Genomic DNA, 22,571 nt, shown 5'->3' with positions numbered 1-22,571 from the left:
CTGAACTCCTCTTGTTCGGGTGAAAGCCATTTAGGAGGCACAATCAAAGTCCAAAATCCAAGATGTTAAGGGTGAACCTATTCTGTAGCCAGAAGGGTACACATATGGGAGCATTTCCAGGATGGATTATTCTGAGCTGTTCAGTAAGTCTTTAAGCTATCTGCCAACTGCATAGAGGCAAGTAGGCAAAGGTCATGTCACAGAGGCAGACCTCTCTGATTTAAAGTGTAGCTGCTGGGGCAAAGAAGCTTGTGAAGGTTGTTGACAAAGGATTAAAAAAAAAAAAAAAAAAAGGCAGGTGCAAAAAAAAATAAATAATAAAGGTGCAACTTTCTTCTGATTGGAGTTGTGGGGATGTTCAGACTCACTGTTCTTACGCTATTGAATGAGGAAATAAGGATGCAAAGGCACTTTTTCCCTTCTTAAATATGTCTTTTTTTTTTTTTTTTTTTCTTTTGCTTGTGCCAGATTGGCATGGCTCTCCAAGGCTGGACTGATTTCCTAAACATTGAACCTCCAGATACGTTGAACACATAGATTTGAGATTTTCAATTAGGAGCATGTTTTTTCATCACAGGGTTGCATCAGTGGAATTACAGTTGCATTGGCAGAAAGATGAGTTTTACCTGAGTAAGAGGAATAGTGTTAGCTGTTGAAGACAACCATTACGTCAGTAATTCTCCATCCGAAGTGACCCTGGGAGTGGGGTACACTGGTGCAATCTCTTCGCATCTTACTGCTTCTGTTCTTCCACTAAAATGGCAATGATGAGAGTTCTGTCTGCATGGTGAGGCTGGGTTGAGCACTAAAGAGGCACTCAGCACAGGCACTGTCTCCTACCAAGAGTTTGCACAGCTCTTTCCACCTCCAGGTCTTAGCTTTCATCAAGACTCATATTCGTATTTAACAGGGTAATGCTAACAATTGATGATTCTGGATTACTAAGTGTATGTTTTATAATCACTCTTAATTATGCTCACAGTTGAGATACAGAAAATATTTAGTCATCCCTTAAATTAATTAAAGGAGATATACAAAACCTTTCATTTGTTAAAAACCTTACTGTTTGGAGCCTATATTGGTGGTCCGTTTACAAAAGACACTGCGTTGGTATCTTCTCTGTAAATCTGAGCTTTTGCATGTCACTTTTGATAGTGTCTCAGTAATTACAAATGTGTAGAAGTGAACTTGCTACAGATAAATCTGAACACCCTCTCCATCCCAGTGCCAGTCTGTGGAAAAGTGATTATTTTTGGAGGACATAATGTGCCCTGCACTTCTGGGGATTTGAGAGCAGCCATTTTTCTTACCCATTCTGAGAAGCAAAGAGCTTAAATATGATATGCAGGAAACTTCCCTTAGCTGTTGAGGAGATAGCAATTTTAATTTATTCAGGACATTATCAAATACATTGTACTTATAAACTGAACAAATAGTCTGTTCGCTAATGTTGAAGAAATTATTTTAGAGGAAGGCCATTGAGCTGAGCATTTGTTTAGGACAAAGACTTTAACAGAAAATGAAGCTAAAATGGCTAGTGCACAATGAATAGAAAAGCACCAGACACTGTGGTGTTCACATCACAGTCTGTGGTTTTCAAGCCTAAAGGAACAAGCCAAAGATAGGTAGAGTGAATGATTCAGAAACATCAGCCTGACAGGAGGAAGGTGAAGAATACCAGTCTTTGATCTTTGGGTACAGTATTTCAGTGTTTAGAACCCACCTTTGCCCCAGGCTATAAACATATGTTAGGTTACCAAAAAAAAAAAAAAACTCAAAATCTCTCTATACTTCTTTTTTTCAGGTTCCTAATCCACCCATCAACAGGTATAATTTACACCCAGCCCTGGGCTGTATTAGATGCTGAAGTGAACTCAAAGTATAATTTCTATGTGAAAGCAGAGGACACAGATGGGAAGTACAGCCTGGCTGAAGTGTTCATCACCGTGCTAGATGTCAACGACCACTCTCCAGAGTTCAATGAAAACATCCAGGAAAAGACGATGATCATCGGGTCACCGGTGAAGATAGAGGTGAGAAACAACACGATGTGTCGCAAAGCAGAGTGCTTTGGAAAAGCCCCAGCTATGCAGTTTATTGCTCAGGGATCATGATGAATGCCTGAAAGTTGGCTTTTCCTGAGGCTTTATTCTGCACATCCATTTGTACGTAACAAATGGATTAAAGCATGGAATAATAGTATTTACAGACTGCTGAGAAAGAGAAATAAATTCTATAGGCAAAAGATAAAGTTCTGTTACACTATTTGAACCATTAGCTGGTGGAGGATTCTGGATTATACAGTGATCATAAGAAGCCCAAGTAAGATGAATGAATCAAAGTAGAGGGTTTTGAATACTTAACCTTCCTTCCTGCCATGCCATTGTGCTCAACCACACAACTTGATTCCCTTCACTTTGCAGAACTATATATAGTGATCCAGTGTAGAACAGGAGGTTAAAAAACATTGCAACAGCAATTCACAGGCAAAGGAGCAGAACATCCAATGTTATGCATATTTGAATGCATATAGTCAAGCCTGATTATGCAACACCTAACACTAGCAGAATAAATACCACAGCAAAAAACTTAAGGCAGCTATAGCTTAGTGTGTGTGGAGCTAATTCCATTGTTCTCTATTAATTTCAGCATTTGTCCCCGATGCTGTGTGAGAAAGTCCCTAGCAATAGACCGTTTACAGCCTACAGGTTATGATTCTGCTTTTCATCTTCTTCCCTTTAATCTTGAACAGAAATCATTCATACAAAAAGAACTCTAGCCCTGCTATTTTTCATTAGAAAATGTAGCATAGCTGACACCAGGAAAGGGGAGTTTGTTTCCAAGACTAAACAAAAGCAGTCAGTAATTTTACCACATGGATATTATCAGAAGTGAATGCTCAGAAACTTTTAGAGTTTTGTCTTCAGGCAAAACAATAACATCTTTGTTCTTTACGTTTCCCCAACCAGGCTATAGATCAAGATGCAGAAGAACCCAACAACATTGTGGATTATTCCATCATGCAGGCAGACCCAGCCAATGTGTTTGATATAGACCAAAGCACTGGGGAAATCAAGCTGAAATCCTATATCCGTTCCCTGGACATCATCCACAACATTACAAAGAACAAAGACTGTATATGGTCAGTGGTGGTGCAGGCCAAAGACCGAGGCTCCCCTTCCTTCAGCACCACAGCAGTTCTGAAGATTGATATCACAGAGGAGGTAAGCAAATATTTTAGAAAAATCCTAAATGGTGCTGGGGCGATTCTTGATCAAGAATATCAGAGTACTATCAGAGTACTTTGGGGCTGACCCAGTGGTAAAGTCTATCATTAAGAGTATTATCAAAATGTATCTTACACACAGGCACAGGGCATCAACCACCTCTCTAGGAAACCTGTTCCCATGTCTAACTGCCCTCTTGGTAAACAAGTTTTTCTAAATGTCTGGTCCGAACCTCTGCTGACACAGCTTTGAGCCTTTCATGTGCATCCTCTCACTAGATACCAGGGAGAAAAGATGAGCGCAGGAAGTTGTAGAGAGCAATGAGGTCACCCCTCAACCTCCTCTTCTCCAAGGTTAACAAACCCAGTGTCCTCAGCTGCTCCTCATAGGATATGCCTTGCAGACCTTTAATGATGAGTTTCTTGCATTTGATTGTTGGAGACAGATAGGAATTAAGGACTATAGACTCCTGAGAGTAAAGGTAAATCCTAACTGCTGTATCTCTGATCTTCTGTTTACATTCAGGAGAAGAAAACAATCTCTCCCCCGCCCCCGCAAAAAAATTAATAGAAAGTAACTGGGGTCAGAGTGAAATATATTAGACCTTTTTTGCAAGTCAAAATTAGTGACATAGGAAAAGTGAGCAAACTTTATAGAAGTGCTTTAAGTAAATAGGAATTTGGATGTGAGTTTAATAATTGCAGTATGATTAGCAGACAAAAGACCACTCTAAAAGATAGCAAACATATGTTGAGAGTGTCCTGTTAGTCCAAATTCTTCATCCACCAAAGGACAGGCAGCAATTTATGCTGAGCAGTGCATGCTTGTGTGATTTTTATTTATCGTAACTGCCTTGCTATGCCTTTAAGTAGGTACCAGCAGGAAGGAAATGGCCTTTAATGTAGAAGGGAAACACATCATTAGCGTGACAGTCTCTGGACCAGACGCATACTGGGCAAAGATGCAAATATGTTCCTACAGACAGCAGCTGGCCTTCTCTGTTTTTTTCTCTTTCTCTCTCTTTTTTTTTTTTTCTATTTTTTTTTTTTTCTCTCCTCTTTCTCCAATGGAAACCGTAAGTCTTGGTGGGTTTTATGCAACAAATAAGAATTTCTACCCACAGCCAGCAGCAGGACAGCCCACCCTCACTGTCTGCCTTCCAGGCTCACCCTGCACCTTCTTACAAGGGGCATTTTGTCAGAGTGTGTGGCACCAGGTGGCCTCAGGCACTGTCCCCAGCTCTTGGCCCCAGAGTACAGGTGAGGTGGAAATGGAGGTTCCCCATACCCCCGGCTCTCTCTCCCCTCTCCGAGGTGCACAGATGAGCCTTATACCGATCTGATAGTGTGTGGGGCTAGGGCTGAGGGGTGTCAAGGAGAGTGAGAGTACCCACACTTGCTCTGCTGGGGAAGTTATATCCCTGAACCGGGGCTTCCTTCTTCTATACGGGCCAATGAAGGATATCTAGAAGAAAAAAAAAAGAGCATCTGGTGCATTGGGATGAAGAGTTTCTTGGATTTCCTTCTGGTGTGTGAAGTAACGTAAGCATGTGATGAAAAGAAGTTGTCTCCTCCAACATCTCATCTCTTCTTCTTTTTGTTCCGGGTGTGCACAAAGTGAGGGAGCTTCCCCTTAATAATGTGTAAAGGGGAAGCAGAGAGGGCTCCAAAGACCTGGGCTCTTCTCAGACACAGATATTCCTTCCTCCCATGCTCTTCTCCCTGCCAAGTCCTAGCACGTGCGCTGAAATAGCAACAACATCCTCTTTCTGCACTTGAGTATGTCTCTTCAGCAGGACCTGCAGCACTAATCTTATGTCATGTCCTCTGTAAGCTTCTGCACAATTCTCCACTACTTCTTTCATTGCTTGTAATTATTTGAGTTGTGTTTTTTGTTTGTTTGTTTGTTTTATCCAAGAGCATCACATCTCCTTGAAAAAGGACTCAAGTTCCAGCTTCCATGTGGGCAAGGCGCCGTGGTGGTGCAGGAAGCTCTTGCTCATTCCCAGTGTCCCAGACAAAACAGTCGCTGGTAGCACTTTGTGCAGAAAGCAGTCTCTTGGCATAGGGACACTGCGTGTTCTCTCTCTCTCTCTCCCTCTCTGACTGCTACGAATCTACCTGTCATCCTTCCATGCTCCAGCTGCACAAAGTCTCTTTTAGTTAGCTGTTTGGTGGGTATTTATGTATTCCTGGTTCTGGATAAGGAAGATATTTTTGAATGCATCCTCCAGAGGTTTCCTGCAGTGTTAATCACACCAAGTAATTAAACAGGCATATTTTCTGATTAACATTTACCATTGCAATTAGCACGAGGCTGTGCCCTTCGAGATAGATGCCTTGTGGCTAAGTTCAGCAGTATTGCACATCAAAAGGACCTTTTGCTGTTGGAACAATACAGCAGTAAAAAATTCCAGAGGCCTTTTAATTTAACTGAGTCTGTTTTTATGGAAATTGGTACTGAATGGCATCTGTTAATCTCCTATCCTTTCTCAACAGAATAAGAAGCCTATGCTGAAAAAGCCGTGGTTTTTGCACCCTAATGTCACTCAAAAAATCTCTTCCTGCTGCCCACGATTTTCACTGGTAGCTGATCCCCCAATCCTGATCCTGAAGGTTGGCCTGATGGGGGATCCCCCTGCCGCCTCGTGACTGAGGTTCTGCAAGGATACGGGGGTGTTTATTTACAGCTCTTCATGGCCTGGAGCTTTAGTCCACATTTAGAGAGCATAATCTGTGACACCTTTAGTTCTTAATAGCTTTGGCCACTGATTTAGACTTCTAAATATACCTGATGAGTACATTCCCCTGACTGAAAGGTTCAGCAAACTCACAGGTATATTTCCTCCTCTCTTACACACTCTGCAACCATCCCTGCAACAAGGCTAGGTCTAATCTGAGGCAAAACGCAAGAAATGCTATAAATGTGGAAGTGGACTCCTCAGAACCAGCTGGTTTGTTTTGCAGATGCACTTGCTCAAGTCAGCACAACCCGATTTGTCTATAATCTCTGACAACTTGGGCTCTTAACAGCTTTGCCCGCTTACTGAGACTTCTAAATATAGCTGACGAGCCTTAGCTGCTGTGGTGGTTAAACAGCTCGACCACACGCTCCTGTTGGGTCCAACCTCAGGATAATGCACTGCCCACTCATTCTGCACGCTGTAACCCATGCACTAGGAAGGGCTCTTGAGAAGCTGCTGGGAGGCGTGGATGTCTGCACGCTGCAGACTGCTGTGGCAGAAGAGTGAAAAGTGAGGGAAATCAGTCACCCTTTCAGTAGCAAAAGGAGACACGAGCATCTTCTTTGGTAAATTTGGGGTTTTTGAGGAGGAAGCCACTGTGGAGGAAGGATGGTGACAATAAGGCCCGTGTCCTGCAGAGAGCTGTTTTCCCCAGCCTGCCTTTCAGGTTCACAGCCTGAAAGCATTTACCTGTCCTTAAACTGCACAGTGCTGAGTCCATGAAACCAGCTTCAAAGGCACGTGTTAGTGTTGGAGACTGGCCCCTCAAAAGCTGGCGAGTCCCAGGGGTGCCGAGCCGGGCACCTCAGCGCACTGAGGGATGCTGGCTGAGGAGCTTCCCTGCAGGGGACAGGTGGCTGTAAGGATTCTGCATGAGAAGCCCAGGACCATGTGTGCGTGTTAAGTGAGAAATAGCTCACGGTGTGTTTTATTCCAAACGGTTGCTTTAATCTCTTTAATTGCATTCTTGCCCCAGGATTGGACATCCCCTTTCTCAAAACTGATACATAGCTTAGCTACTTCCAAACTTCTGCCACAGTTCTGAACTGTCTGCCAGCCCTTCTCTGGGCCAGTTCTCATTATAGCTGTGAAATCACAGCAGAAGAACCATCAGAACATTATCAAAATTTGTGAGCAGTGGTATTTGTAACTCCTGTAATGGCTATTGTGAAAGAGAGCATTTCTTCCATGTTTAGGTCCAGAAATATGACAGTGTTTCCCGTTACAGCTTTCATTTCATTGTGCATCTGCCATTGTTTAATCTGTTCAAGAAAGATGAGTGCTTTCCAAAACGCAACGTGCCTCCTAGGGAAAAAGTACCAGCTACATAAATCACAAAGTGGCGCTATTTGATGACCCCGTTCTGACGTACTACTGGTAATGGTGCGGTGCCCTGAAGGTGTTTCGGTTGTGCAGGGGAGTGCTCAGAGACGAGGTGCTTAAACTTAGGTGTCCAAATGCTCCCACACTTTGACTGTAAGAGGGTGCTCAAACCTCTCTCAGACCTGGACTCTGCATTACCTGACTGGGTCACGGTGATGACACTGACAGGATAGCAAAGCATTTTGGTGACACATGCACTTACCATAAGCCTGTCTGCAGGACAGCTAAGATGATGACGTTCCAGACTTGTTTTGCAAATCACTCTTCCCATTTATCCTGCAAGTGTCATGCCCACACCAAACAGCAATTCTACCACGGTATGCTTACAAAATGCCTCGTGTTTTTATGCAAACATCACCGAACAGTTGTCATCCAAGGCTTATTCTAGACAAAGCTTTGTATAATACCAGCCCAATAATTAGAACATAGGCTGAACCAGCTAACTATTAATGGGTTTAGCTTCGGTATTAATCACCTCTTCATACCTGGAAGCTCTGAACAAGTATCAAACTTAGCGAGATGAGGGGCAGTTGAATGAAACTGTGCTCTGAAACTCACCGTATGATCTTCATCAGTTCTCACCCTGGAGCCGTTGTACACTGACAACATGGGACACGTACTTCTGTCTAATCCCATTTATTCAAGATTTGCAAATAGCTAGTCAAATAATTATTACTGATCTATAGCATCTTCTTAAGTATATGTCATCTTCCTCGTGTTGGTTCCATATTATGTAGCCGTCTGTGCCACGCTACAGAATAGATCTCGAAAACACTCATAATTATAAGTGGACTCATTTCAGGCCATGTACTACTTAGCAGGGTTTGTCTGACACTTAATTCATCAGATTTTCACATGAAGTTAAGGTAAGCCAGGATAGAATTTCTGCCATCTGATGGAATTTAAGTGCACAATATCTGTGTAATGCACAATAGCAAGCTGATGTTGAATCCAAGCTCTGACAGTCGTGGGCTGCTTTGCTTTTTCTAGCTCAGGTCTGTTGCCCATTGAATAATGGGAAAACTTTGCACAACAACAATAACAAAGAAAATTGGTCCCTACCCGTAAGGTAAGGTGGTCCATGACTTCTAATAGCACGTATTTGCCCATTTCTCTTTGCCAATAGGAAACATTCAGGTTATGGGAACAATGGTCTTGGATAATGTGCTTGAGGTAGGTTGTGAAAATGCAGAAGTGAAGTGAAGACACTCAGCTGCCTTTATTTTCCGTGCTACCTGTTCCCTAAATAACTCACCCTAGCTCTCTAGTTGTGTTTATAATAGATACTCACCTCTTTCAAATACAACCATGCGTGGGTTGACAGTTTCTCTTATTTTTGACATTTCCAGATCAAGTCCAGGGTAAAATCCTATATTTTAGGCCTCAAGAAGCGTCCGTGGACGATATTTGGAATTTGCATGAGTGGCGTCCTTTCCACCATTTCTGTAACAATGGTGATCTCCACCATCATGTACTGGAAAAGTGTGAAAAGATCCAAGCTCCACCCGCAGGGCAAAATCCGCAAAATTATACGGGGACCTCCAAGACGCACAGTGCGCTAAGCTGCAAAGTGAACTGGTCATTCATTTGTCCTTAATATGCCATATGTAGCTTACGTCACTGCTTATTTCTCTTATTTCTGAAAACAAAGCTCTTTAGCTCTAATCATGTCCCTTACCTCAAAGAGTTTTGTTATGTCTGTAAAAGAGTACTTGAAAACAGAATGCAGCACATACCTGCTAACTACTCATTTGTACACTGTAATTTTATAAAGTGCAGTTTTCTCATAATCTTTTAAATGCCATTTTCAGTAATAGTCCTATAAACTGCATCACCGTATCACCTGCGGCTGTTTTTGAAAGATCATTTTCTACTCATAAACTTCTGTTTGGGTTCAACGCTATTATTCCTAGGAAATTATTTCTGAAATATAGTACAACAATACGGCTGCAGATCCCAGAGCCAATTATTTTCTTGCTCAGTTCTTGCAAGTTAAACAAACGCCAAGGTGATACGCAGGAATCTGCCCTAATTGGCAGTATTAATCCTGTAAGCTTTCGTGTTTGACGGCCATCCTTCTCACAACACTGCAGCACTTGCCCGGTCTCCTGCTCTAAATTGCGCAAGGCTGGACTGGCTCTTGGACTCTCACCTTTCTTTAGAGACAACTTCCAGTAGTGGTCCCTGCTTGTTACATATTTTGGACAAATGAAATTTCTAGGTCGCTGTCTGTCCCACAGAGTAAGTCATGTGTTTTCTTTGTACTCTTTTACAGACTCTTCACAAAGGGCCTATGGCCGCCTTTTTGATGCAAACTAAAGATAACCCCATGAAAGCCTTAGGAGTGCTAGCTGGTGTCATGGGCATAATGGTGCTGATAACTATCATGATCTCCACTGCCATGTTCTGGCGCAATAAGCGCTCCAACAAAATCATGCCAGTAAGAAGGATCATAAAAAAGAGGCAGACCCAGCCATCCCGGACGGTGAGGATGGAGTGGCTGAAGTTCAAGAGGCCCAGCAATGCCGCGGAGAAGTTTGTCGTCAAGGATGATGCCCAGAGCCTGCAGAACGAGAACAGCAACAACAACGTCCAGGTTGCCCCCGTGCCACCAGCTGCCCCCGTGCCCCCGCCACCCCCTGCCCTGGCTCCCAGCGGTGACGCCCCAGGGTGGCGGGTGCCAACCGTGTCCGGCTCCCTCACCCCCAAGTTCATCAACAAGCAGCTGAAGAAGCGAGGTCACAGCAGCACCCACAACGCTCTGGTGTCAGAGCTCAAAATGAGGTTTGAGAAGAGGAACGCAGCTATCGCCGAGCCCCACATCTAGGCGCTCTTGGCAGCCCCAGAGACTGCGCCTTGTGGCTGTGCGTGGATATATGACGTGCCGTGGTCTTCCCTGTGTCTGTCAGCACCCTGTGAACTGAGAGCAGTCTCTTGCTCTGATAGCCCCCCTCACCTTCTGAAAGTATTACGTGATACGAAGTCGCCCCACCTGTACGAAACGCTGCAGTCTGTGCCCAGTTAGGACTGCCGTTCCTTCGTGTCGTGTCCCAGTGCTGGTTCCACCCTGCAGCTGTCTGACGGGTGCTCAGTACGCCCCCGCACCAGGCAGAGTCTCCCCAAGCAACCAGCGGCTCAGGTTGTCCCTGTTCCGGAGGCCCTGAGCTGGAGTCCTGCTCTTCAAACGAGGTGCTCTGCAGCCGAGGTGCTGGCAGATGCCACTTCTCATCTGGTCCAGCAGGGGGGTCTGAGGTGTCTGAAAACCCACCTCAACTCCCAGGTCCAGCTTTGAAGATGCTGGCCTGGCTGCGGCACCAGGGTCGGTGTGCAGGTCTCCTGGAGCAGCGGTACGGCACGCTGAGAGTGGGCTGCACGTAGGTGGTGCCTGCTGCCCTCGGGGCACGACGTGCAAGGCAGCAGCCAGCGGAACAATGTGCTGATGGCCTCGGTACCCCTCATCCCACAGGTAAGCGGGCAGGCTTGGACAAGTTCTTCATTTTTCTGCAGCTTATGCTGGATTCTGCCAGAGCACATTGGCATGATGCTGCGCTTTGCTTCCACCCTGGACCTGCCTGCTAATCAGGGGACGGAAGGACCAGCCATGGCAGGATGCAAGCACAGAAATTCAGTAGCAGCACTCGCTCGATACTGCCTCCTTCTGACACCACATCCCCTAATGAGAGGCAGGCCAGCAGGAGGACATGATTAAAGCAGCAGGGGAGATAAGGTAAAGGCAAGAGAAAAATGATAAGTGAAAAATAGAGACAAGTGCTGGAAAGTCACATATGTCGGTCAGGGATGTGTCTGTAAAGATTACTTTTTTTTTTTTTTTTTTTTTTTTTTTATCCTGCTAGCAGGAGGTGTCGGGAAATGTATTTCATCACCTCTCCTGGCTTGCTCCAGGGACTGGTGAGTGCAAAAGGAAGTTTCCATAAAATATTCTGGCTTGTCCTAGCAGCGTTTTTGACTGAATTATGCAACAGCTAACTGGAAAGGGGGTGGGGACGATGACATTTTTTTCCTGTTAGGTGACAGTAAAAAGGCACTGAAGGCAGAGAAGATTTTTTTACTGGCCCTCCCCACAGTTTCTCTCATGTTTGTTTCTGAAGAGGTGTTTTTCAGCTGGGCCTGGCTGTTTCCTGTTACCTGGGGAGAAGGCAGCGTGCACTGATCTGGAGGGGGAGCAGCGCCCTGTGCCCAAGCCCTGGCCCCATAAGGCGTCTGCGCCAGCTGCCGTGGGTTTGCTGTTGTGGACGGACACCATAAACATCAAGATGGGGAGCAAACCCTAAGTGGTAGGATGCTGTGTTCATCAATGGCTGCTTTTGTCATTTCAGCTGGACCAGTGGACCTGCTCCTCTGGGGCTCCTCTTCCTTCACCCCATTAGCTGGTCCTATTCCCTTCAGCTGCACCAGGGTTTCATTACCTTAGGAGACAGCTGGTTCAATGACAAATCACCCACTTACAGAGAGAAAAGTATTTTTTAACTTACATTTATTCCACCCAGCAGCCAGAGGGTGACTGTGGTTCTTGTCGCCCATGGGCTGAGCCAGGAGCTGCAGCCGAGAGGGGCCACAGGGCCCGGTGCTGCCCTGAGTTTGCTGCATGAGTGGTTACCAGCCCTGGTAGTGCAGGGCTCCAGGCGGTGCCTCTGCCCTGGGTCTCCTCGCAGCACAAGCCATTGGGCCCAGCTCCCCAGGAACGCAGTGCATCGGGGCTCAGCTCCGGCTCCTCGCAGGTCAGGGACTGAGGGCTGCAGAGCAGCAAGGAGCAGCAGTCTGCCTGGTTTGGGGAGGAACACAAATAAAATGCACACTTAAAACATTTATCTGAAGTGGCCCCTTGGTATGGGACTGCACAAGGAGCTGCATGAGGAACTGTGCAGCTGTAAAACTTGTCTGTAAGGACAGCTTAGTCTGAGTGCCATGCCCTGAACCAGGCAGAGGCTTTATTGGGAGCAAAGGAGTGATGGAGGCCTGGCAGGGAGGAGTGTGGCAGCACGGCAACCCTTGTTGGTGCCAATGGCTCCTTTCCCAATTTGTCTTTCATTTCCTCCACCCATTTCTTGCCTTCCCTCAGGGCCTGTTGCTTACCCCTGCTGCTGGCTCCCAGGCCCCTGCATTGTGCGCTGCATCCACTTCATCCTCGGGCCCTGAGCGGGTTGGAGGGAGGGGACACACAGCCCCCGTCACCGCTGCTCAGCCCTGGTCCCACTCCTGCAGCCCCACAGGCTCCTTTCGCTGGCTGTCTCTCCTGCAGGCTCTCCAACATTTCATGGGGCACCAAAGGCTTGTGATCTATTCCCCATACTACTGTTTTCCTGATGTTGTGTTGAAGCCAGTATTCAGTGGTCATTCTCAGATGAGGAAAGCCTGTAAAGACCATTCAATTAAGTGAGATTTAGCAGGAATTACAGGCTTAGTGTTAGAGATTATATTTAAGAGGGAATAAAGTTGTTTTATTACTATGTTGTGAGACTTTTCCAGTTACTTTGTACTTCAACTTCAGAGGTTTTTTATAAATTAAAAAAAAAAATAAATTTACAAATGGCTCTTCTTCTCATGGTGTGTTTCTCCTGGCAGAGATGCCTTTTTGGTTGCTTGCTGTGTGACCACTGCCAGGACGGCAGAAATGCTCAGCACCCAGCTGTGGCACAGCCCCAGGGGCAGACACGCTACTCGCCTGGCAGCAGGTTTTGGTTCGATGCCAGTGCTCCCTGGGCATGCAATTAAGTACTCGCATCCTGCACATGGTCATCAGAGGTTTTGTCTTTCCCTGGCTGTGTCCTTGCTGTGATTCAGCCTCCTTGCTTCTCCCTCCCTGTTGTGTGCAGCCCAGGTCTGCCCCCAGACCATCCCCACAGCAGCCGTGGTTCCTTGCCACCTCTGACCGCCTCAGGAAGCCGGAGTGCCCTCCTTCCTGCAGGTTCTTAGAAGAGGTGTTCCTCTTCTAAGCCAGGGTTCCTCTTCTAAGGGTTCCTCTTCTAAGCCAGGGCTGAGAAACCAGGCTGCAGTGGTGGGAAATAATCAGCCCACCTCATTTTTGACATTCCATCTCTCACCCTTGTTTAGATAGGGAGCCCCACTCATTTACGGTGAGCTTGTGTTAGGAAGGTTGTTAGGAAGGTTTTATTTGACTTCTTGACTTCATTTGCATAACAAATACCAGGTCATCAAGTCAGGTTTTATTTTAAAGTTCTATATTTGTGCATGAAGAGGAAAGGAAGTCTTACCTTATGGGGGGTTTTGACTGCATCAAGCAGAAGTCCCCTCAGCAGCGTCACCAAGACTGGAGCAGCACTTTCAGTGCCTCAGAGCCTCGGCTTTAATCACCAGAGTGAGCTCGGCCCCCAAGCTGAAGGCTCCCAGCCTGGCAAGGCCCAGCAGGGCCGTGTGCCTCTGCGCCGAGCATTGGATGAGGAGCGGAGGCACCAGCTCGTCCCTCTGTGTGCCCTCCATCCCTGCAGGGGTTTCTCCAGGCCGTGGCTGTCACCCCACTGGGCTGGCTGCTTCTGAAGGGCCGCGGGGGCCCTCCCTTGGGGAGCACTGCTAAGGAGGGACTGGAGCCACCCCTCCCTGCAGTGGTGCCCATTGCTCCTCAGCACTCAGGGTTTTTGCAAATTGCAATGGTAAAAGAACAAAAATGAAGCAGAGGACACTGCACATTGTGAAAATCAGTCATGTTTATTACATTAACACTAACAAGCCTCTTTAAGTATAACATCAAAAGTCAGCATCGACAAAACATGTTTTTTAAAAGCCACACAGTAAGTTGCAGCAGTTGGAGGTGCTGGGGAAGGAAACTTGGGGGCCTGAGCATGGAAAGCACACAAGGAAGCATAGCTTTTGTTACTAGAAAGGCATACTGCCACACAGTAAAGGTCACAGTAGTCGTTATCTCTGGCTAGGTCATAGTAGTCATTATCTCTGGCTATAGCCAAGGTTTCTACTCTGGTTTGGTATTTTTGACAAGGTCTCTAACAACACATATGACAAGGGCTGTGGGTCTGTCAGCCACGTGCTTTGATTGTGCTGAAAAGAACAAGGCCAAAAAGAAAAAAAAAAAAAAAAAAAGGAAAAAAAAAAAAAAAAAAGTATGTTGCCCCCCTCCAAAAGGTAGCTGCTCTACAAGCCTGGGCCAGTTGCTCTCCTATGCATGTTTGTTTGTTGTTTTTTTCTGCCTCTGGCAAGGTGGCAAGCCTTGATGTTGAAGCTGCAGGCTGTGCAGGCAGCGCGTCTGCGTCTGGGGTTAGCGCCTGGCTGGCTGCCCAGCCTGGCAGCTGGCACAATGGTGGCTCATCAGCTCCCAGACCCTGGCCCCTGCCCCAGGGACGTGCCTGCTCAGTGCAGCAGCCACTTGTCCCAATGGCGGGAGTCAGGCCCAGCATCACAGAATCACTAAGGTTGGGAAAGACCTCCAAGGTCATCTGGACCAGCCACCATCCTACCACCACGGTCACCCACTAAACCATGTCCCTAAGCACCACGTCCAACCTTTCCTTGAGCACCCCCAGGGACGGTGACTCCATCACCTCCCTGGGCAACCTGTCCCAACCTATCCTCCACGCTGCAGCCCGTGGAGGAGCCCCCGCTGGAGCAGGTGGATGTGGCCTGGAGGAGGCTGTGGCCCACGGAGAGCCCCCGCAGGAGCAGGCCCCGGGCCGGAGCTGCAGCCCGTGGAGAGGAGCCCACGCAGGAGCAGGGGGTCTGGGGGGAGCTGCCACCCGTGGGGGACCCGTGCTGGAGCAGTGTGCTCCTGGGGGATGGACCCCGTGGTATGGAGCCGTGTGGGAGCAGTTCTTGAAGAGCTGCTGCCTGTGGGCAGCCCCTGCAGGCTCAGTTCGGGAAGGACGGCATCCCATGAGAGGGACCCCACGGGGAGCAGGGGCAGGGAGTGACTGTGAAGGAGCAGCAGAGACGAAGTGTCAGGGACTGACCGCAGCCCCCATTCCCTTGTGCCACTTGGGGGGAGGAGGTAGAAGAGGGTGGATGGGGAGAAGGTGTTTTTGGTTCCTTTTCTTTGTTTCTCACTTCTCTAGCTTGCTAGTAATAGGCAATAAATCTTATTGTCTCCCTACTCTGTTTTGCCCATGACGATAATTGTTGAGCGATCTCGTCCTTATCTCAACCCTTGAGCCCTCTTCGTCGCCTTTTCTCCTCCTTTCCCTTTGAGGAGCGGCTGCCCACACACATAAAACCACCACACCAGGTAGAGTGAATCACAGAATCATCCTGGTTGGAAGAGACCTTCAAGATCACCGAGTCCAACCTCTGACACCTAACACTAACAGTCCTCCACTAAACCATATCACTAAGCTCTACGTAGAGGTTTCCTAGGCCTCCAGCCTTAGATGTTGATCATGCCGGGGGAACTTGCTGTGCTGACTCTGAGAGGAACAATACAGAACAATACAGCGTGGAGTAGAGTGGAGACACCGTGGCCAGGCTCTGTGATAAGATGGGAACTTGATTGTTCTTGTGCACACCGGAACCGGTAAGCTACACATTTGCTACCCAGGGCCAATGGCCTGTCATGTTTTTGACAAAATGCTGTCCTTTTGGTGAATATTGCCCATAATAATACTAAAACACACCTCCATCCCAAAAGCTACCTGCCTCCAAAGTGTAACCATGCCTCTCATGCTTGCACTTTAAAATTTTCTAGTCTATAATTTTAAAGCAAAGCAAGATCATTTTGCACCAATTGTAACCAAGCTATGCATGACTAGAGTCACTCAAGCTCCACCTAAAAGACAGAAAATAATGATGTAAATTAGCTTAAGGGAGAGAGGATGTTAGGGAAGATATCATCATGAAGGATACCTTCTGACTTCTGGGATCAGTTGACAGGCTGAGCCTCTCTTCCGCTCCCATCACTGGGATGCCTTTGGGTAAGAGTTGAACGCTTGGTTATACCAAGTGCCTCCCTGGAAAACTTAGAGTTGCTTTGTACCTTTTAACGCGTTTATGGCCAGGCTGAGTTACTTGTACTTTTGGTATTTGTAGGTGCATTGCAGACACTGTATTTATCGCTAGCAGTCCAAAGAACCTGTGTACCTGTTGCTTAATAAATTGCACTACTCATTAAATCTAGCTGTGGTAGTTCTCACTGAGCGCGACCAAAGTGTGGCCTTGGTAGTTCATAGAACACAACTAGACTGAGGGTGTATTATGTTATTTGTGCGTCTGTAACAGTGATATTCCGGTACCCTGAACGTGACCAGACTCACGACGACTAATTGGGCATCACTCCCAATTACTTTAACGCAACACGTGGCTATGTGGTAAACTAAACTGGTCATCTACGCTACATCTTTTGGACACGGGTAAAAGTCCCTTCCCTCCCTCTTACAAAAAACATTCCTATCAAGAAACAAATCCACAAAAAACAAACTCCACTGCTGTGCCATTACACTGGTGCTGAGGAATAACAAAAGAAAACAAACAAAAACGACAAAAAAGCACTGGGTTTTTTCCACGTGGCAGCCAACAGAAATCCAGCACTGCAAACACACCTCCCTATCAACCACATTCCTGGCTGGTAAAGCTAAGGAAATATTTTTTTAAAATAAGATGTGCCTGTGCAGGTAGCAGGCAGCTCTGACCTTTCGCTGCACATTTCTATGTGGTTGTTGGGTTTGTTACTTTTGTTAATGTTTGTTTCCTTTCATCTCAGATTGAAGCCATCAAGTAGTGGCTCTAAAACATTTCTTAAGCAACTACTACAAAGTATTTTGGTCATGTTGTTCTTCAGATCGATCAAGGGCACCTCAACATGTGTGTGCCTGTGTGCGCTGCTCCGTGGCAGTGCTGGGGATGCTGGGGTGCAGCTGCACACCCCAAGGCCCCCAGGCCCGGGGCTCTGGGAGCCCACTGGGGACACTGGCCGTGCACCCCACCATGGCCCAGGTCTATGACACACACGGAGTTTCACTGCTCCTTCTCAAAAAAGCCAGCAGGATGGAGACTGGATTGAGGCCATGTGCCCGCAGTCGCAGGGAGGCGGGGGCTGAGCTAGTAGAGGTCAGCGCTGTTCCTGTGGGGCGGCCGGACCTTGCCAGGCCGCTCGGGCTCCTCGTGGGCCGGGGGCCGCCGGGCGCTGCGGCCACCCTCGGGGTGGCAGAGCCCATCCTGGCTGCCAGCAGGCAGGCTGTCCAGTGTGCTCTCCTTGCTGCCGGCGGCTGGTGGCTGGCCCCCGCGGCGGCGGCGGGGCCAGGCAGCGGGGCAGCGGGTCAGGCAGCCAGGACGGGCCTCAGCAGTGCAGGCGTACATGCCAGCAGGCACGGCCAACACCATGGCACAGACAATGACAACGATGTGGATGAGCTTCTCACGCTGCTCCAGCTGGCTGACATCGCTGCCCGTGACAAAGACGACGCACTGGCCCTTGCGAGGCGCCTGGTTGCGGACGGCCACGCAGACCTCGTACTTGGTGGCGGGCAGCAGGTCAGTCACCGAGTAGGTGTTGACGCCAGGGCCAATGTAGATGGCATCCTTCTGGGCGGTGTCGTAGCGGCCCACCAGCAGCGTGTACCAGGTCTCCCCTGGCTCTGCCACCGCTGCCGCCGCGAACCACTCCAGGGTGATGCCGTAGACCGTCTGCTTGGCAATGCGCACCTCCACATGGGCACCTGGCTCTGCAGGGGCAGCAGGGGCCCAGCCCGGGACGGGGGCGGAGGCTGGCAGGGTGCCTACATGGAGGGCGATGGCCACCGAGGCGTTGCCCAAGAAGTTGGAGGCAGTGCAGGTGTAGTTGCCGGCGTCTGCTGGCTGTGCCGCTGGGATCAGCAGCTCGGAGCGGACAGTCTCCTCGCTGATGGGCTGGGTGGACACTGTGGGGCAGAGGGGAGCTGAATCAGTGGGTAGGGTGGTCATATTGCAGCCCCAAGACTGTCCCAGAGAGGGGTGAAGGTGAGGGGGCCCGTCCTGGGGAAAAGGGACTTGGGGTGTGGGCATGCACCAAACCCCACAGAGCTCATGGGTGAAGTGTTACCCAGGCCAAGAGGCAATGAAGTAAGTAGGTTTGTGCACTATACTAAATTAGAAGGAGCCATCGATTCCTAAAGAGAGGCCTTACAGAGTGCTCGATAGCTTGGAGTGCTGGGCAATGACCAACTGTATGAAATTTAACAAAAGCAATTGCCAGATTCTGCACCTGGATCAGTGTCAGCCTGGATGTACATATGGGCTGGGGGGACAAATGACTGGCTCAAGGCTGCATCTGGGGAAGGTCAGATGTTAGGGAAAAGTTCTCCACCGAGGGGATGGTCAAGCCCCAAGTGGTCAAGCCCAGGGAAGTGGCCATGGCCCCAAGCCTGCCAGCATTCAAGAAGCATTTGGACAATGCTCTTAGATATGTGGTTCAACTCTTAGGTTGGCCTGTGCGGAGTCAGGCGGTAGACTCAATGATCTTCCTGGATCCCTTCCAACTCAGGACATTCTGTGACTCTAACCTGGAGTGACATTCTCTTTACCACATAGCCCCTAAATGCCTGGGGACACCCGAATACCTGCCTGGAGGCAGGGCAGGGAGAAAGCTGCCCATGTGCCATCTGCTGTTGGCATGTTCAGGCTGTAAGAAAGCAGGGCGAGCCCTGAGGTACCTCTGTATTTTGGACACATGCTCCAGCCTCTATTAGGCTGGATATTGAAAATTTTCATTCTCAAGAAGCTCTGGCAAATAAAAAAATAAAATAAAATAAAATAAAAAATATTAAATTAAATTAAATTAAATTAAAGAATAAAATGAAATAAAACAAAATAAAACACAACAAAACAAAACAAAACAAAACAAAACAAAATAAAATAAAATAAAATAAAATAAAATAAAATAAAATAAAATAAAATAAAATAAAATATAAATAAAATGTAAAAATGGCACATGGGTGTCAGGAAGTGTTGGGCTGGAAGAAAAATGTAATTTTAACAACCTTATGAAATAGCCAATAACCTTATGAATCTACCCAAGCAGGACCACAGGAAGGAAAAACCTGGGCGTACCATGGTCACAGAAAGATGCACAAGTGCTGCTAAAATGGTGAAATGGGGTCCAAGATTAAGGAGTAATACTATTTTATTTAGATAGCAGGCTTATTAGGAACACACATAATCTGTGTGGTGTCTATATGTCATCTTAGCTTTGAATTTACAAAAACAGCACGTTGCCCTGTTGACTGTTCATAGCAAAAATAACTGTGACGGAGGGCCTCCAGCTGGACGAGAAGGAAGGGAAAAGTCCTTCTATTGTGAGCTTCTCAGTAATGCAGACAAATCAGCATGTTTTATGGAGAAAAATGTCATCTATTTTGCTAATAGAACGTGAGTGGGCACAGACAAGCAACATGGCTTCAGGGTTTTGTGATTTGCGTGGATATTTCTTGAGAAAACATATGGGAATAGTCTAGAAGTGTGTGTGCATGCACGTGCACATATTGTGTGTGTGCTTCTGCACAAATGCCTGTAAAAATATATAACATATAATATATAGCGTGTATATATATATGTGCCTGTCTAGAGCGCACACACACACACATTTAGAAGCAGTGTGCATGTGTACGTAGTTTATACTATATATTCTCTATATATGCATGTCTAGATAGCTACATATTTAATATATGTATATGGCTGTGACACTATTGATAGTTCTTACAACACGTAACATGATGAAAGGGCTACTAATAAAAATCCACATATCACAAAATAATTGCATGAAAATGAGGATTGCTCCCTTCATCTTTGACAGATTTCCTGCATGAAGCAGCTCTTCTGCTGGTCAGACATGCTTAGACACAATAGGATGATTAAGATTATTTGGATTATTGCAACCACATTGACTGTGATACTCCAAAGGGGCTGAGAACTGATGTGGTGACTAGATGGCCTGAAGACCTATGTAAGCAGAATAGCAAAATTGCCAAATAAGGGAAAAAAAAAAAAAATCATTGCTTACCATTAAATGCTCTTAAAAGTTTCAGTGCATAGGTCCACCAGACAGCTGGGGAAGGGCTGGCTTGCACAAAGCAGGTCAGGGTGACGTTCTGCCCCACAGGGACTGTCAGGTTGGTGTCAAGGGCTGAGGTTAGTGGCTTCATGCAGCTGTTGAGCTCCACTTCATGGAAAAATTTCCCTGCCCTGAATTTCGGGCTTGAGCAAGTTAAATAGGAATTCATCAGAATAATAGGTGGGCCAACTGACTTGATAAACTGGACAAATCCCCGCAGGCGACAGTCACAAATCCATGGGTTGTCATGAAGGGCCAGGACAGCATTGGAAATAGCTTCTATCTGCCCCTCCACCCTCTGGCTTCTCTGGTAGATAGGCCAGCTATAGAAGACATCCCTGGATATGACGGTAAGCTGATTTGAGGATAGATCTAAATAGGTCAGGTTGGGCAGATAGCGGAGTGCGTGTTCTGGAAGGACGTCCAGCCGGTTGTGCTTCAGATCCAGGATTTTCAAAGCTGGGGTGTCTTGAAATGCTGTCCATGGCACTGAACTTAATTTGTTCCCTTGCAAGCGCAGCTCCTTCAGAGCCGGCAGGTATTCCAGGCTCTTGATGTGCATCACTGTGATGTTGTTAAAATTGAGCCAGAGATACTCCAAGGCACTAACGTTTGCAAACGACCTGCGAGGCAATTCTGTTAGGTGAGAATTTTCTATTCTAATTTTTCGTATGTCTTGAGGGATGTTTTCAGGGATCTTCCTCAGCAGTGCAGACATGCAGAGTAAACTCCTAAGGAGGAAAACAAAATTCTCCAGGTCACATACCATGTATATGGCTAACAAACCCGGTTTCTGTACAGGTCTACAATAACCCAAAGAATTATAAGGTATTGTCTACATGGCATACATAAGCAATACATACATCCTTCAATTTGGTTTTACACCCATTTTTCCCACAAAGAATACAATTAAGTGTTAAAAATTGCTACATATGCAACTACATATCTCAGGATAATAAAAGAGATCTCATTATATGGTCAAGCTAGTAATATGCAAGTATTAGCAGAGGAATATCATGCGGCCATCTGTTTGGTTTTGGTCCTCACCACAGCAGCAAATATATATTGGGAATCTCCAAGCTGCTTCATTGATGCTACGGCTAGGGTAACTAGCTTTCTTACCTTCCAAAACTGTCTTGAGAACAAGAGCATCCTGTGACACAAGATGAAAAAGAAGTGTTTATCTTGTGGAAGGCCAGAAGAAGAAGAAAAATGTGGCGAATAATAGGGTCCATATTCTCCTTTAAGAAAGCTCTGTACAGGGTTTGCACCAAACATGCCAACAGCCTCCAAGAAGCAAATCCTATTAGCTGTAATCTTCCTTGACGCAGAAATAAATCCTGCTGGGGACCCGACCCTAAAGAAGACATGTAGTATGGTTCACAATCTGTGTCGAAGTGCTAAAAATCACCCGTGGGACCACTCCTGGCATTTACTGTTCAGCAGTCAGGGTTTTGACAGATGCATTTAGTTGGATGTTAATATGAATGAATCTCAACAGGTTCCTGAAGCCAAAACCACTTCTGATCCCAAGTCCACACAAGTGGACTCCTTTGTTTTTTTGTTTGTTTTTTTTTTGTTTGTTTGTTTTGTTTTTTTAATACGAAGTCTCACTCAATTTCCTATATTTTAAAGGCATTCATCAAGACAGAAAACCACATTAAGGGCCAGACTTCACGGTTGTAATTTGGCAGTGCTTAGTGCTTTATTGTACAATCTGTCAGGCCCCAAAACCTGCCCACAGTTCTTTGCAAGGTTTACTATTAGACATGGTGGGTAAGAAACCTACACAAAATTAGTCATTCTGTCATGGAAACATTGCATTAAGTTTTCCACTTAAACAAATTTTATTTTCTCTATCTCTCTCTCTTTCTTTTTTTTTCCCCTGGTATCTCCATTCTTACGTTAGTAACAAAAACAGCAACCTAGCTATAGCCAGTCTGTGGGCTTCTCTTAGGAATGACTATTTATGACATTCATCTTTATTGTATAAGTATAAAAACAGCGCTATTTCGATATTCTTAGTTCTCAGGGTTCCCTTATAAGACGTATGCCAATTGCCCTCCAGTAACCTTGAAACACTCAGTCTAAATAATTTCTTGAGAACGAATTTAGTGTAACCAGCTATATATTTATTATTTTTTTAATCTGAAAATAGCAGTTTTCCGGTAGAATTTCCAAGCATCACTGTGTTCTCATGGGGCCATCTAGCGTGCAT

At 46.5% G+C, this 22,571-nt stretch overlaps 2 protein-coding genes across 5 annotated transcripts in view; one reads left to right on the top strand and one right to left on the bottom strand.

Annotated features, from left to right (window-relative positions):
* CDHR1 (cadherin related family member 1) overlaps positions 1-12,889 on the top strand; it is a 53,507-nt gene extending 40,618 nt beyond the window's left edge. For 3 of the 4 annotated variants that reach the window (XM_035330663.1, XM_035330662.1, XM_035330661.1), the window contains 3 exons: positions 1,805-2,033; positions 2,970-3,224; positions 9,629-12,889. In XM_035330663.1, the coding sequence (XP_035186554.1) occupies positions 1,805-2,033; positions 2,970-3,224; positions 9,629-10,180 (1,036 nt within the window). In that variant the 3' untranslated portion in view covers positions 10,181-12,889. Of the gene's footprint in view, positions 1-1,804; positions 2,034-2,969; positions 3,225-8,702 lie in introns of all 4 variants that reach the window. The other variant, XM_035330664.1, reaches the window with a different exon arrangement.
* Positions 12,890-17,367: 4,478 nt separating this feature from the next.
* Positions 17,368-21,898, bottom strand: LRIT2 (leucine rich repeat, Ig-like and transmembrane domains 2). Its single transcript, XM_035330049.1, has 3 exons — positions 21,476-21,898; positions 20,303-21,084; positions 17,368-18,185 (listed from the first exon to the last, which is right to left on the bottom strand). The coding sequence occupies exons 1-3, from the start codon at positions 21,721-21,723 to the stop codon at positions 17,368-17,370; spliced, it is 1,848 nt and encodes a 615-aa protein (XP_035185940.1). The 5' UTR covers positions 21,724-21,898.
* Between the last annotated feature and the right edge of the window lie 673 nt (positions 21,899-22,571).

The sequence above is a fragment of the Oxyura jamaicensis genome, chromosome 6 (genome assembly GCF_011077185.1).
Source record: "Oxyura jamaicensis isolate SHBP4307 breed ruddy duck chromosome 6, BPBGC_Ojam_1.0, whole genome shotgun sequence".
Classification (NCBI taxonomy): domain Eukaryota; kingdom Metazoa; phylum Chordata; class Aves; order Anseriformes; family Anatidae; genus Oxyura; species Oxyura jamaicensis.
This window is presented reverse-complemented; position numbering and strand designations above follow the sequence as displayed.